At 52.7% G+C, this 15,007-nt stretch overlaps 1 protein-coding gene across 1 annotated transcript; it reads left to right on the top strand.

Annotated features, from left to right (window-relative positions):
* The first annotated feature begins 508 nt into the window (after nt 1-508).
* LOC139229106 (mpv17-like protein 2) lies at nt 509-10,479 on the top strand. The gene is made up of 5 exons (XM_070860765.1): nt 509-1,090; nt 2,954-3,115; nt 5,532-5,608; nt 8,126-8,254; nt 10,142-10,479. The coding sequence occupies exons 1-5, from the start codon at nt 901-903 to the stop codon at nt 10,235-10,237; spliced, it is 654 nt and encodes a 217-aa protein (XP_070716866.1). The 5' UTR covers nt 509-900; the 3' UTR covers nt 10,238-10,479.
* The last annotated feature ends 4,528 nt before the right edge of the window (nt 10,480-15,007 follow it).

Raw genomic sequence — 15,007 nt, 5'->3', positions numbered from 1 at the left:
AGTGAGTGAGAGAGAGAGAGAGAGACACAGAGAGAGTGAGAGATACAGACACAGAGACAGAAAGAGAGTGAGAGACACAGATAGTGAGATACAGAGAGAGAGAGAGACACAGAGAGAGAGAGAGAGGCAGAAAGAGAGAGAGAGAGAGAGAGAGACAGACAGACAGACAGACAGACAGACAGAGAGAGAGATAGTCAGAGACACAGATTGAGTGAGTGAGAGTTAGAGAGAGAGAGAGAGAGACAGACACAGAGAGAGAGACAGAGAGCGAGAGAAATTGGGAGAGACAGAGGAGGGGGACAGACAGAGAGAGGGAACAATAGGGAGAGAAATAGAGACAGAGGGATAGAGTGACAGGATTGAGAGGGTTGGGGTAGGGACAGTGACAGAGAGCGAGTGTACAGACAGAGAGAAACAGGGAGAGGGAGACACACACAGACAGGGGTGCGGGGGTATCGAGACAGAGGGGGAGATGGGGGGGGAGACAGTGAGACGGTGACAGGGGGAGAGACACAGACACAGGGGGCTGGGGCAGCACAGTGATAGAAGAGATAGGAATCAAATAGCCAGGAAACAGTATTTTAATTGTGTGTTCTTTGCATGGTAATGAAGATTTAATATCAAATGTATGGATTAGCCTCCTACAGCTGTCGGAGGTTCAAGGTTAGATGGTAATCTGACGTTTATGTCGCTGCATTCAGAATTTGAGTCTGGTTTGCTGCTCATTTAAACCTTTGACATTGCCCATTGAAGGGAAGTTGCAGGGTGACTTTGAGAAACTCATTGTGCAATCAGCAGGGATCCATCGGGAGTAAGTAGCTATCTTTCAGATTGTTGTCAGAGACAGTGGGTTGGAGGTGTGTTCTGTCTGTTGGTCTCCCCTCCCTCACTGTATCTAGGATGTCAGTCCCCCCGAATCGGGGTCTCCTTGTGCGCCTGCTCGGATGCTGGAAGCCGCTGTTCCGGGGCCAGTTTCTGCTTGTGACCAACACCGTGAGCTGCGGGGCACTGATGGCGACTGGGGACATAATCCAGCAAACACGGGAAATGCGGCGGGACCCTGCCCAGCTGCGGGAGTGGGCTCGAACAGGTAAAGAGTGAAAAAACCTCCCATTGAAACACCGCCTTTCACAACCACCTCAGGACGGTCCAAAGTGCTTCACAGCCAATGAAGTACTTTTTTGGAGTGCAGTCACTGTTGTAATATGGGAAACGCGGCAGCCAATTGGTGCACAGCAAGCTCCCACACACAGCGATGTGACAATGACCAGATAATCTGCTCTGATTGGCTGCTGCGTTTCCTACATAACAACACTTCATTGGCTGAGGGATCAATATTGGCCAAGATACCTGGAGAAACTCCCCCGCTCTTCTTCAAAATAGTTGCCGTGGAATTTTTTATGTCCATCTGTGAGGACAGATGGGGCCTCGGTTTAACATCTTATCCAAAAGATGACACCTCCAACAGTGCGGCACTCCCTCAGTACTGCCCCTCCGACAGTGCGGCACTCCCTCAGTACTGCCCCTCCGACATTGCAGCGCTCCCTCAGTACTGCCCCTCCGACAGTGCAGCACTCCCTCAGTACTGCCCCTCCGACAGTGCGGCGCTCCCAAGTACTGCCCCTCCGACAGTGCGGCGCTCCCAAGTACTGCCCCTCCAACAGTGCGGCGCTCCCTCAGTACTGCCCCTCCGACAGTGTGGCACTCCCTCAGTACTGCCCCTCCGACAGTGCAGCACTCCCTCAGTACTGCACTGGGGTGTGGGTGGATGATGGGAGGTCGTTCTCGCCCAGGTCGATGTGAGATCAGACCGTTGCACTGCGATGAATTGGCCTGAGCAGCACGGACTGGGGAGGGGTTACGATGACTATCCTGTGACCCCTGGTCGAGGTTCTGTGGGGAGCCCAGGATTGCGGCCTGGCTGTGCTGACGCCCTCGCTCGAATCGCTCACCGACTGTAAATACTGACGCAAAGTAATTATTCAACACGTCCGCCCATTTCCCCCTTGTCATTGACCATATCACCGCTTTAAGTTTTTTAAGGAACCCGCATTGTTCCTCACACCCCCACTATTTCCTAATGTAACTGTAACAATGTTGTCAGTTGTTAAAAAATCGTTCCTGGGATGTGGGCATCGCTGGCAAGGCCGGCAATTATTGCCCATCCCTAATCACTTTTGAGAAGGTGGTGGTGAGCCGCCGCCTTAATAAGAACATAACAGGAGCAGGAGTCGGCCATTCGGCCCCTCGAGCCTGCTCCGCCATTCAGTGAGATCATGGCTGATCTGATCATGGACTCAGCTCCACTTCCCTGCCCGCTCCCCATAACCCCTTATCGATTAAGAAACTGTCTATTTCTGTCTTAACTTTATTCAATGTCCCAGCTTCCACAGCTCTCTGAGGCAGCGAATTCCACAGATTTATAACCCTCAGAGAAGAAATTTCTCCTCATCTCAGTTTTAAATGGGTGACCCCTTATTCTAAGACCATGCCCTCTAGTTCTAATCTCCCCCATCAGTGGAAACATCCTCTCTGCATCCACCTTGTCGAGCCCCCTCATAATCTTATACGTCTCGATAAGATCACCTCTCATTCTTCTGAATTCCAATCAGTAGAACCGCTGCAGTCCGTGTGGTGAAGGTGCTCCCACAGTGCTGTTAGGGAGGGAGTTCCAGGATTGTGACCCAGCGACGATGAAGGAACGGCCGATATATTTCCCAGTCAGGATGGTGTGTGACTGGGAGGGGAATGTGGAGGGGGTGGTGTTCCCATGCACCTGCTGCCCTTGTCCTTCTAGGCGGTAGAGGTCGCGGGTTTGGGAGGTGCTGCCGAAGAAGCCTTGGCGAGTTGCTGCAGTGCATCTTGTAGATGGTGCACACTGCAGCCACGGTGCGCCGGTGGTGGAGGGAGTGAGTGTTGAAGGCAATGTTTTTCTTTGCTCCTTCTCTCTCAGGCCGAATGTTTGCCACTGGCTGTCTGTTGGGCCCTTTCGCACACTTCTGGTACCGGGCCCTGGACAGGAGGCTCCCCGGGCGGACCACACACATCGTGCTGAAGAAGGTTCTGTTAGACCAGCTCATTGCCTCGCCCATCTTTGGTGTGCTCTATTTCTTCGGTAAGTGTAACATTTGTAGGTCTCCAAATAGTCTTGGACGCCACAGACATTGCTCCCCTCACTGGGCAGACGGAGCAGGAAACTTCCCACGGCAACCATTCAATCTACAGCAAGCCCAGAAACAGTACTGGTGGATACGGGTCTGTCACTATAACACTGGGGTACAGTACTGGTGGATACGGGTCTGTCACTGTATAACACTGAGGTACAGTACTGGTGAGTACAGGTATGTCACTGTATAACACCGGGGTACAGTACTGGTGGGTACAGGTCTGTCACTGTATAACACTGGGGTACAGTACTGGTGGGTACAGGTCTGTCACTGTATAACACTGGGGTACAGTACTGGTGGGTACAGGTCTGTCACTGTATAACACTGGAGTACAGTATTGGTGGGTGCAGGTCTGTCACTGTATAACAACGGGGTACAGTACTGGTGGGTACAGGTCTGTCACTGTATAACACTGGGGTACAGTACTGGTGGGTACAGATCTGTCACTGTATAACACTGGGGTACAGTACTGGTGGGTACAGGTCTGTCACTGTAACACTGGGGTACAGTGCTGGTGGGTGCAGGTCTGTCACTGTATAACACTGGGATACAGTACTGGTGGGTACAGGTCTGTCACTGTATAACACTGGGGTACAGTACTGGTGGGTACAGGTCTGTCACTGTATAACACTGGGGTACAGTACTGGTGGGTACAGGTCTGTCACTGTATAACACTGGGGTACAGTACTGGTGGGTACAGGTCTGTCACTGTATAACACTGGGGTACAGTACTGGTGGGTACAGGTCTGTCACTGTATAACACCGGGGTACAGTACTGGTGGGTACAGGTCTGTCACTGTATAACACTGGGGTACAGTACTTGTGGGTATAGGTCTGTCACTGTATAACACGGGGATACAGTGCTGGTGGGTGCAGGTCTGTCACTGTATAACACCGGGGTACAGTACTGGTGGGTACAGGTCTGTCACTGTATAACACTGGGGTACAGTACTGGTGGGTACAGGTCTGTCACTGTATAACACTGGGGTACAGTGCTGGTGGGTGCAGGTCTGTCACTGTATAACACCGGGGTACAGTACTGGTGGGTACAGGTCTGTCACTGTATAACACTGGGGTACAGTACTGGTGGGTACAGGTCTGTCACTGTATAACACTGGGGTACAGTGCTGGTGGGTGCAGGTCTGTCACTGTATAACACTGAGGTACAGTACTGGTGGGTACAGGTCTGTCACCGTATAACACTGGGGTACAGTACTGGTGGAGACAGGTCTGTCACTGTATAACACTGGGGTACAGTACTGGTGGGTACAGGTCTGTCACTGTATAACACTGGGGTACAGTACTGGTGGGTACAGGTCTGTCACTGTATAACACTGGGGTACAGTACTGGTGGGTACAGGTCTGTCACTGTATAACACTGGGGTACAGTACTGGTGGGCACAGGTCTGTCACTGTATAACACTGGGGTACAGTACTGGTGGGTACAGGTCTGTTACTGTATAACACCGGGGTACAGTACTGGTGGGCACAGGTCTGTCACTGTATAACACTGGGGTACAGTACTGGTGGGTACAGGTCTGTTACTGTATAACACGGGTACAGTACTGGTGGGTACAGGTCTGTCACTGTATAACACTGGGGTACAGTACTGGTGGGTACAGGTCTGTTACTGTATAACACTGGAGTACAGTACTGGTGGGTACAGGTCTGTCACTGTATAACACTGGGGTACAGTACTGGTGGGTACAGGTCTGTCATTGTAACACTGGGGTACAGTACTGGTGGGTACAGGTCTGTTACTGTATAACACTGGAGTACAGTACTGGTGGGTACAGGTCTGTCACTGTATAACACTGGGGTACAGTACTGGTGGGTACAGGTCTGTTACTGTATAACACTGGAGTACAGTACTGGTGGGTACAGGTCTGTCACTGTATAACACTGGGGTACAGTACTGGTGGGTACAGGTCTGTCATTGTAACACTGGGGTACAGTACTGGTGGGTACAGGTCTGTCACTGTATAACACTGGGGTACAGTACTGGTGGGTACAGGTCTGTCACTGTATAACACCGGGGTACAGGTCTGTCACTATAACACTGGGGTACAGTACTGGTGGGTACAGGTCTGTCACTGTATAACACTGGGGTACAGTGCTGGTGGGTGCAGGTCTGTCACTGTATAACACCGGGGTACAGTACTGGTGGGTGCAGGTCTGTCACTATAACACTGGGGTACAGTACTGGTGGGTACAGGTCTGTCACTGTATAACACTGGGGTACAGTGTTGGTGGGTACAGGTCTGTCACTGTATAACACTGGGGTACAGTACTGAAGGGGCTGAATGGTGTGTACAATTCGATGATATGAATGTGTAACTGAGCCCATGTGATATGTTGCGACAGGAATGGGGACATTGGAAGGCCACAGTCCCGTGGAATGCGCAACGGAGTTCAAAAGCAAGTTCTGGGAATTTTACAAGGTAAAACGCCAGCAGTCCTTTGTCGTGGAAACGAGATTTTGCCGTGCGAATGTGTCAGACGGTCTCTGTGTAACTTTGAACAGCTGCAGGAACCAAGTATCAGTTGCAATGAACATCACAATATCTTCCCTGTCTTGCAATTTAATCCATGTCAGTGCAGCCAATGCCACGGGCTCGAGGCTTTGGCAAAGATTAGACTGAATCGCACATCGTGACCCAATTTGACTTCTTCAGTCATGAAAAAAAGATGTCCCATTCTCCAGCGCCTTTCCTGATCTCTGGATGTCCCAAAGCGCTTCACAGGCACTGAAGCACTTTTATTGAAGTGTAGTCACTGTTGTAATGTATGAGACGTGGGAGCTAATTTGCGCACAGCAAGCTCCCACAAACATAGTGATAATGACCAGATAATCTGTTTTAGTGACGTTGATTGAGGGATAAATATTGGCCCCAGGACACCGGGGAGAACTCCCCTGCTCTTCTAAATAGTGGTCTTGGGATCGTTTGCATCCACCTGAGAGAGCAGACGGAGCCTTGGTTTAACGTCTCATCCGAAAGATGGCCCCTCCCTCAGTCCCGCCCCTCCGACAGTGCGGCGCTCCCTCAGTCCCGCCCCTCCGACAGTGCGGCGCTCCCTCAGTCCCGCCCCTCCGACAGTGCGGCGATCCCTCAGTCCCGCCCCTCCGACAGTGCAGCACTCCCTCAGTACTGCCCCTCTGACAGTGCGGCACTCCCTCAGTACTGCCCCTCCGACAGTGCAGCACTCCCTCAGTACTGCCCCTCTGACAGTGCGGCACTCCCTCAGTCCCGCCCCTCCGACAGTGCGGCGATCCCTCAGTACTGCCCCTCCGACAGTGCGGCACTCCCTCAGTACTGCCCCTCCGACAGTGCGGCACTCCCTCAGTACTGCCCCTTCGACAGTGCGGCACTCCCTCAGTACTGCCCCTTCGACAGTGCGGCACTCCCTCAGTACTGCCCCTCCGACAGTGCGGCGCTCCCTCAGTACTGCCCCTTCGACAGTGCGGCACTCCCTCAGTACTGCACTGGAGTGTCAGCCTAGATTTTTGTGCTCAAGTCTCGAGTGGGACTCGACCACACAACCTTCTAACTCGGGCGATAGTGCTGCCCCCTGAGCCACAGCTCACACTGGGCAATAAACGCTGGCCTTTCCCAGTGATGTCCACATCAGGTGAATGATTTAAAAAAAAAAATGCAAGGTCTTTCTTTGTTCTTTAAGGAAATGTTTTCTCTGCGATTAACCAGTCAGTTTTTATTCTCGTTTTCCTGTTTATTTTTTGACATATCCTCAGGAAAAATGGAATATCATGACAGATAATGTTGCTGTATTTGACCCACAGAAAAGTGCCGTAGCTCTGCCCAGTGGGCGAATGCAGTGCCCAGTGGGCGAATGCAGTGCACAGCCGTGCCACCCTGACTGGGGGGGGTCCCTGGGTGTGTGCGCTGACAGCTGATCTCAGATGTGCTGTTATATATGTAAACTTGTATTTACTCTGTACAGCCACCAGAGGGCTCATCGCGTGGAGTCCCAAGGGATCCCATAATCCCTTGGGAGCACAGGTATTTAAGGAGGCTTCACAGGTTGGAGAGTCACTCTGGAGACCTGCAATAAAAGACTACGGTCACACTTCACAGTGTTCAGTCTGACTCTTTCTCGATACACTACATGCTGCACTTGCCCTCCGTGCCCACCTGGGGTTAGGGAAGGGGGAACGGTTCCTGCTCTCGATCACTCGCTCCTGTCCCCGGCTGGAAATTGCAAGTCTGACAATGTCCCTGTGGTCGAATATCACAGGAGCAGGAGGGGGCCATTCAGCCCCTCGAGCCTGTTACACAGGAACAGGAGGGGGCCATTCAGCCCCTCGAGCCTGTTACACAGGAACAGCAGGAGGCCATTCAGCCCCTCGAGTCTGTTACACAGGAACAGGAGGAGGCCCATTCAGCCCCTCGAGCCTGTTACACAGGAACAGGAGGAGGCCATTCAGCCCCTCGAGCCTGTTACACAGGAACAGGAGGAGGCCATTCAGCCCCTCGAGCCTGTTACACAGGAACAGGAGGGGGCCATTCAGCCCCTCGAGCCTGTTACACAGGAACAGGAGGGGGCCATTCAGCCCCTCGAGCCTGTTACACAGGAACAGGAGGGGGACATTCAGCCCCTCGAGCCTGTTACACAGGAACAGGAAGGGGCCATTCAGCCCCTCGAGCCTGTTACACAGGAACAACAGGAGGCCATTCAGCCCCTCGAGCCTGCTACACAGGAACAGGAGGGGGCCATTCAGCCCCTCGAGCCTGTTACACAGGAACAGGAGGGGCCATTCAGCCCCTCGAGCCTGTTCCGCCATTCAATTAGATCACGGCTGATCTGTATGTGAACTCCATCTGATGGGGATGTGAGCCGGGTGGGGAGGATGTGAGCCGGGTGGGGAGGATGTGAGCCGGGTGGGGCTGCCCTGATGGAGTCGCTGGGAACGTACTGACGGTTTGATGAATTATTTGCAGGTGGATTGGATGGTGTGGCCGGGGGCCCAGATGATCAACTTCTTTTTCGTGCCCCCGCAATTCCGCGTGCTGTACGTGAACTTTCTCACCGTCGGCTGGGATACTTTCCTCTCCTACCTTAAACACCAGGTATGTGCACTCCCCACAGAGCTCGTCTTGTCTGTGTCATCTCCTGAACATTTCACCCAGTGTCCCATCAAACAATTCCAGGGCAGGTACAGGGGGTTAGATACAGAGTAAAGCTCCCTCTGCACTGTCCCATCAAACACTCCCAGGGCAGGTACAGCACGGGGTTAGATACAGAGTAAAGCTCCCTCTACACTGTCCCATCAAACACTCCCAGGGCAGGTACAGGGGGTTAGATACAGAGTAAAGCTCCCTCTACACTGTCCCATCAAACACTCCCAGGGCAGGTACAGCACGGGGTTAGATACAGAGTAAAGCTCCCTCTACACTGTCCCATCAAACACTCCCAGGGCAGGTACAGGGGGTTAGATACAGAGTAAAGCTCCCTCTACATTGGGCCCGTCCAGCTTTGCCGCTAAGCTGCGTGGCCGAGGTCTGGAGGCCCCCCGCAGGCCGCTCCCCGGCTTCTGTAGCAATGAAACTGAACGTGTGCGAAAATTTGAACGGCCCGCACAGCCAGTTAAAGAGTCTGCACACCCGAATAAAAACTAGAGCCAGTATTTGGTCTATCCGCCTCTGCCGGCTCTTTGAAAGAGCGAACCAATTCCCCCCACGCTCCCCCCGCCCCCCCCAACGACCTGAATGATTCTCCTTTCCAAGTATTTATCTTTCTTACTTTTGAAAGTTAATATTGAAAGATATCCTGCTCCCAAGACCCATTCCAGGAATCCTGGATTGCAACAAGTCACTGTGTTTTAAAAAAAAAATGCGATAATCTCTTTCCCCCGCACCCCTCTACGGATTCTTCACTCTGAGCTCTGAGTGCCCTGGTTACCGCCCTGCCTGACAGTATAATCCCTATATAGAAAGTTTGGTGAATGGAAACACTGCTGAGTTTGAAAGGCATGTGACCAATAACGCTGAAATGAATTCGGGAGGGTTGCAGGGATATTGTAAACCTTTCATGTGCCGTGAATGGGAGTGTGTGTTTGATGACAGTTATTCACTTGTCTTTGCTGGTTTTTAGCCAGTATAGGGACCTTTTGTGGGAGAGTTCAAAATTGGAGGTCACAACTACAAGACAGTCACTAATAAATCCAATGGGGAATTCAGGGGAAACTTCTTTATCCAGAGAGTGGTGAGAATGTGGAACTCGCTGCCACAGGGAGGGGTTGAGGTGAATAGTATCGGCACATTTAAAGGGAAGTTAGATAAACACATGTGGGAGAAAGGAATAGAGGGTCATGTTGATAGGGTGAGAGAAGAAGAAAAAAAGAAAGACTTGCATTTATATAGCGCCTTTCACGATCACTGGATATCTCAAATCATTTTACAGCCAATGAACTACTTTTTGAAATGTAATCACTGTTGTAATGTGGGAAACGCAGCAGCCAAATTGCACACAGCAAGCTCCCACAAACGGCAATGTGACAATGACCTGATGATCTGGTTTTTTTTGTTATGTTGATTTGAGGGATAATTATTGGCCAGGACACCAGGGATAACTCCCCTGCTCCTCTTCAAAATAGTGCCATGGGATCTTTTTCGTCTACACCTGAGAGGGCAGACGGGGCCTCGGTTTAACGTCTCATCTGAAAGACGGCCCCTCCGACAGTGCGGCGCTCCCTCAGCGCTGCCCCTCCGAAAGTGCGGCGCTCCCTCAGTACTGCCCCTCCGACAGTGCGGCGCTCCCTCAGTACTGCAGTGGAGTGTCGGCTGACGTTTTTGTGCTAAAGTCCCTGGAGTGGGACTTGAACCCACACCCTTGTGACTGAGAGGTGAGAGTGCTGCCCACTGAGCCACAGGCTGACCGAGAGATTAGATGTATGGGGAAAGGGCGATATTGGCTGCTCTATAACCGCCGGTTCTTTCTCTCTTGCCTCCTCACAGGGCGAGCCTGGTGAAGTGACCTTGTTGGATGAGACGGGGATCTCGGACGATCAGCAGCTGGGCCCCTCGGTTACATCGCTGGATCGTGAGCAGTAGTGCCTGTCACGTGGCTGGCCAGGAACCTCCGTGATGGACCACTCCACCTTCGATGTGTGGCCCAGGGCATCTCGGACTTTAACCCACGGGTGGCCAGGGTCCCAACACAAACCGAGCAAAGCTTTCCCGCTCCGCCATGCCACTCAGGACAAAGAAAATGACCGCTGGAATGTTCTGGATGTAATTATTTTTAATAGTGAAAATTGCCATTCTGGACTGTTTACACATTAAAATATTTTTTGGAGGAGTAGTTAAGGATAGAACTTGCATTTATATAGCGCCTTTCACGCCCGCCGGACGTCTCAGAGCTTTACAGCCAATGAAGTACTTTTGGAGTGTAGTCACTGTTGTAATGTGGGAAACACAGCAGCTAATTTGCGCACAGCAAGCTCCCACACAGCAATGTGATAATGACCAGATAATCTGTTTTTGCGATGTTGATTGAGGGATAAATATTGGCCCCAGAACACCCTGCACTTCTTCAAAACAGTGCCATGGGATCTTTTACGTTCACCTGAGAGAGCAGACGAGGCCTCGGTTGAACGTTTCATCTGAAAGGCGGCACCGCTGACAGTGCGGCACTCCCTCAGTACTGCCCCTCCGACAGTGCGGCGCTCCCTCAGTACTGCCCCTACGACAGTGCGGCGCTCCCTCCGTACTGCCCCTCCGACAGTGCGGCGCTCCCTCGGTACTGCCCCTCCGACAGTGCGGCACTCCCTCAGTACTGCCCCTCCGACAGTGCGGCGCTCCCTCAGTACTGCCCCTCCGACAGTGCGGCGCTCCCTCAGTACTGCCCCTCCGACAGTGCGGCGCTCCCTCCGTACTGCCCCTCCGACAGTGCGGCGCTCCCTCGGTACTGCCCCTCCGACAGTGCGTCGCTCCCTCAGTACTGCCCCTCCGACAGTGCGGCGCTCCCTCAGTACTGCCCCTCCGACAGTGCGGCGCTCCCTCGGTACTGCCCCTCCGACAGTGCGGCGCTCCCTTGGTACTGCCCCTCCGACAGTGCGGCGCTCCCTCGGTAGTGCACTGGGAGAGTCAGCCTCAATTATGGGCTGAAGTCTCTGGAGTGGGACTCGAACCCATGACCTTCTGACTGAGCGTGCTACGACCTGAGTCACAGTTAGATGGTGCTGCTGGGTTTGGTGCCTCTTGCTCTCTGACCCTCCCACAAATAAATGTCCCATGAAGACTGGTGGTGGAGGTAGGTGGGCTTCTGTCCAAGTTAATGCCGGTAGGGTTAGCCGAGTGGGCAGGGCTGGGGGAGGAAGTGGGTGTGAGCTCTCTTCCTGATTGAGTTCTCCCCGCGCTCGAGTATGGCGTCCGAGGGGCCCTGTCCCTCGGGGAGGGTATATCGGCCTCGGAGGGGGAGCACTGCAGGTTCCCCAGGATGATGCCGGGGCTGAAAGGGTTAAATCCCGAGGGCAGGTTGCACAGACTGGGCCTGTATTCCCTCGAGTGTAGAAGATTAAGGGGAGATCTGATCGAGGTGTTTAAGATGATTAAAGGAGTTGATGGGGTCGATCGAGAGAAACTATTCCCTCTGGTGGGGGGAGTCCAGAACAAGGGGCAGGACCTTAAAATTAGAGCCAGGCCGTTCAGGGTGATGTCAGGGAGCACTTCTTCACACAAAGGGCAGTGGGAATCGGGAACTCTCTCCCCAAAAAGCTGTGGAGGCCGGAGGTCAATTGACAATGTCAAACCTGAGATTGTTAGATTTTGTTGGGTAAGGGGATTGAGCGTTACGGAACTGAGGCCGGGAGATGGAGTTAAGATACAGATCAGCCGTGAACTGATTGAATGGCGGAACAGGCTCGAGGGGCTGAATGGCCTCCTGTTCCCTCGCCGTGGGCTTTACGATTTGAAGGTCAAGAAGCTGAGAGTTGGGGTTCAGAGCAGGGGGTTCGATGATTGATCTCGACACCGTGGGTTAGCGAGTGGGGCTTTAGCTGCCCTGACCGTTCCCAACCTCTGCCTGGTGGTCCCCACTGCAAACTGCAGCAGGCTGGGGCTCAGCAGTGATGCCTCTATAGTGGAATAACCTGCCGTCTCTCAACAGTCTGTTGGATGAGGTACGGCAGGCTGGGCGGTCCCTGTGCTGATCGGGGTGGGAGGGGGCTTGTGGGGAGCATAAACACTGGCACAGAGCAGATGGGCCGAATGGCCTGTTTCTGTGCTGTACGTTCTCTAACATTCCCAACAAGTGCAGGCACCACCGGGACAGAGCGGAAAGTGAATTCGATACCGCTCCATCCATGTCTTAAGTTGCTTTCTGCCTGTCAAAGTGTATGGTGTTAGAGACAATATTGCAAATTGTAACTGGTGACCCTGACATCACAATCTGCTCGTGTCTAACTGGGAGTGTTTGATGGGACAGTGTAGAGGGAGCTTTACATAAGAACATAAGCCCCCTCGAGCCTGCTCCGCCATTCAATAAGATCATAGCTGATCCAATCATGGACTCAGCTCCACTTCCCCGCCCGCTCCCCATAACCCCTTATCGTTTAAGGAACTGCCTATTTCTGTCTTAAATTTAGTCAATGTTGCAGCTTCCACAGCTCTCTGAGGCAGCGAATTCCACAGATTCACAACCCATCTCTGCTTTAAATGGGCGGCCCTTTATTCTAAGATCATGCCCCCTAGTTCTAGTCTCCCCTATCAGTGGAAACATCCTCTCTGCATCCACCTTGTCAAGCCCCCTCATAATCTTATACGTTTCGATAAGATCACCTCTCATTCTTCTGCATTACAATGAGTAGAGGCCCAACCTACTCAACCTTTCCTCATAAGTCAATCCCCGGAATCAACCGAGTGAACCTTCTCTGAACTGCCTCCAAAGCAAGTATATCCTTTTGTAAATATGGAAACTGTTGTGTCCTTACACACTACTGTAAATCACACGAGACACATTCTGCAGACAAGGTCACTCTGTGACCCTACACTTTTATTCCCAGGACCAAGAAGTGATGACCCTGCGTAGGACCTCCCTTTATATACCTGGATGACCAGGTGAGGAGTGTCTCCCACAAGTTCACCCCCTGTGGTCAAGGTGTGCATTTCTCAGGTGTCTACAGTGTACGGTGTTGTTACATGAAGGTTACAGTTATGTGAAGGTTACATACATGACATCACTCCCCCCCAACGTCTTTGGGTCAAAGATTAAGTCTTTCAGGCGGTCTATGCTCTCTCGCGGAGCGCCGCAGTTGGGGCTCTGGTTGTTGAGCCTTGGCATGCATCTTTGTCACCTGTGGTGATTCCGGCCTGTCCGGGCTGACCGCAGGGACTGTGCATGGTGCTGACAGTTCTTGTTGCTCGTTCACTGGTGGTGGTGTGGGCAACATCTCATGATGTTCCTCAGGGTCCTCAGTGTCCATGCTGAACCTTTTTTTTACTTGGTCCAGATGCTTGCGGTATATCTGCCCATTGTTGAGTCTGACCACTATGACCCTATTCCCCTCTTTGCCAATTACAGTACCCTCGAGCCACTTGGGCCCCACAGCGTGATTAAGAACAAATACAGGGTCATCGATTTCTATACATCTCTCCTTTGAGTTACTGTCATGGCACTCATTTTGGGACTGGCGCTTGCCCTCAACAATGTCTGACAGGACTGGATGAATGAGAGACAGCCGAGTTTTTAGTGTACGTTTCATGAGTAGTTCCGCGGGCGGGGCCCCATGAGCGAGTGCAGTCGGGACCTATAGGCCAGCAGGAGGCGCGATAGGTGGCATTGAAGGGAGGGTCCTTGAATCCAGAGCATGCCCTGTTTTATGATTTGGACCGCACGTTCCGCCTGGCCATTGGAAGCCGGCTTGAACGGTGCTGTCCTGACATGTTTGATGCCATTACCCAACATGAACTCCCGAAATTCATAGCTAGTGAAGCACGGGCCGTTGTCGCTAACCAGGATGTCCGGCAAGCCGTGGGTCGCAAAGACCGCACGCAGACTCTCCACAGTGGTGGATGTCGTGCACGAATTCAATATGATGCACTCAATCCATTTTGAGTACGCATCAACAACAATGAGGAACATTTTCTCCATGAACGAGCCCGCGTAGTCTACGTGAATACGTGACCATGGCCTGGTGGGCCAGGGCCACGGGTTGAGTGGGGCCTCCCTGGGGGCATTGCCCAGCTGGGCACACATCATGCATCTGCGAACACAGTGTTCCAGGTCTGAGTCAATTCCCGGCCACCACACGTGTGACTGGGCAATGGCCTTCATTAGCACAATGCCTGCGTGCTGTGGAGTTCCTTGATGAATGCTTCCCTTCCCTTCTGGGGCATGACTACCCGGCTGCCCCATAGTAGGCAGTCGGCTTGGATGGAGAGTTCATCCATCCGTCTGTGAAACGGTCTGACCTCCTCAGGTCATGCTCCGTGTGCGGGCGCCCAATCCCCAGTCAGGACACATTTCTTAATCAGGGATAGGAGGGATCTCTGTTTGTCCAGATTTTGATCTGGCGGGCTGTGATGGGGGAGTCTTCCCTGTCAAAAGCATCGACAGCCATGACCATCTCAGCGCTTTGCTCGGCTGCCCCCTCGGTGGTGGCCAGTGGAAGCCTGCTGAGCGCGTCAGCGCAATTTTCGGTGCCTGGCCGGTGCCGTATGGTGTAGTCATACGCAGCCAGCGTGAGAGCCCATCGCTGTATGCGAGCTGACGCATTGGCATTGACAGCTTTGCTGTCTGACAACAGGGATATTAATGGCTTGTGGTCCGTTTCTAACTCAAACCTACTGCCAAAAAGGTACTGGTGCATCTTTTTCACCCCG

This window comes from Pristiophorus japonicus, chromosome 18 (genome assembly GCF_044704955.1).
Source record: "Pristiophorus japonicus isolate sPriJap1 chromosome 18, sPriJap1.hap1, whole genome shotgun sequence".
Lineage (NCBI taxonomy): Eukaryota > Metazoa > Chordata > Chondrichthyes > Pristiophoridae > Pristiophorus > Pristiophorus japonicus.
Note: the sequence above shows the minus strand (reverse complement) of the source record. Positions and strands in the feature narration are given on the sequence as shown.

What these genes read in the sequence shown, in the direction of transcription:
- LOC139229106 (XM_070860765.1), top strand. Translation starts at nt 901, where the DNA reads ATGTCAGTCCCCCCGAATCGGGGTCTCCTTGTGCGCCTGCTCGGATGC. An exon ending in GCGGGAGTGGGCTCGAACAG is followed by an intron (nt 1,091 to 2,953) that starts GTAAAGAGTGAA and finishes CTTCTCTCTCAG; the next exon opens with GCCGAATGTTTGCCACTGGC. An exon ending in TCTCCTACCTTAAACACCAG is followed by an intron (nt 8,255 to 10,141) that starts GTATGTGCACTC and finishes GCCTCCTCACAG; the next exon opens with GGCGAGCCTGGTGAAGTGAC.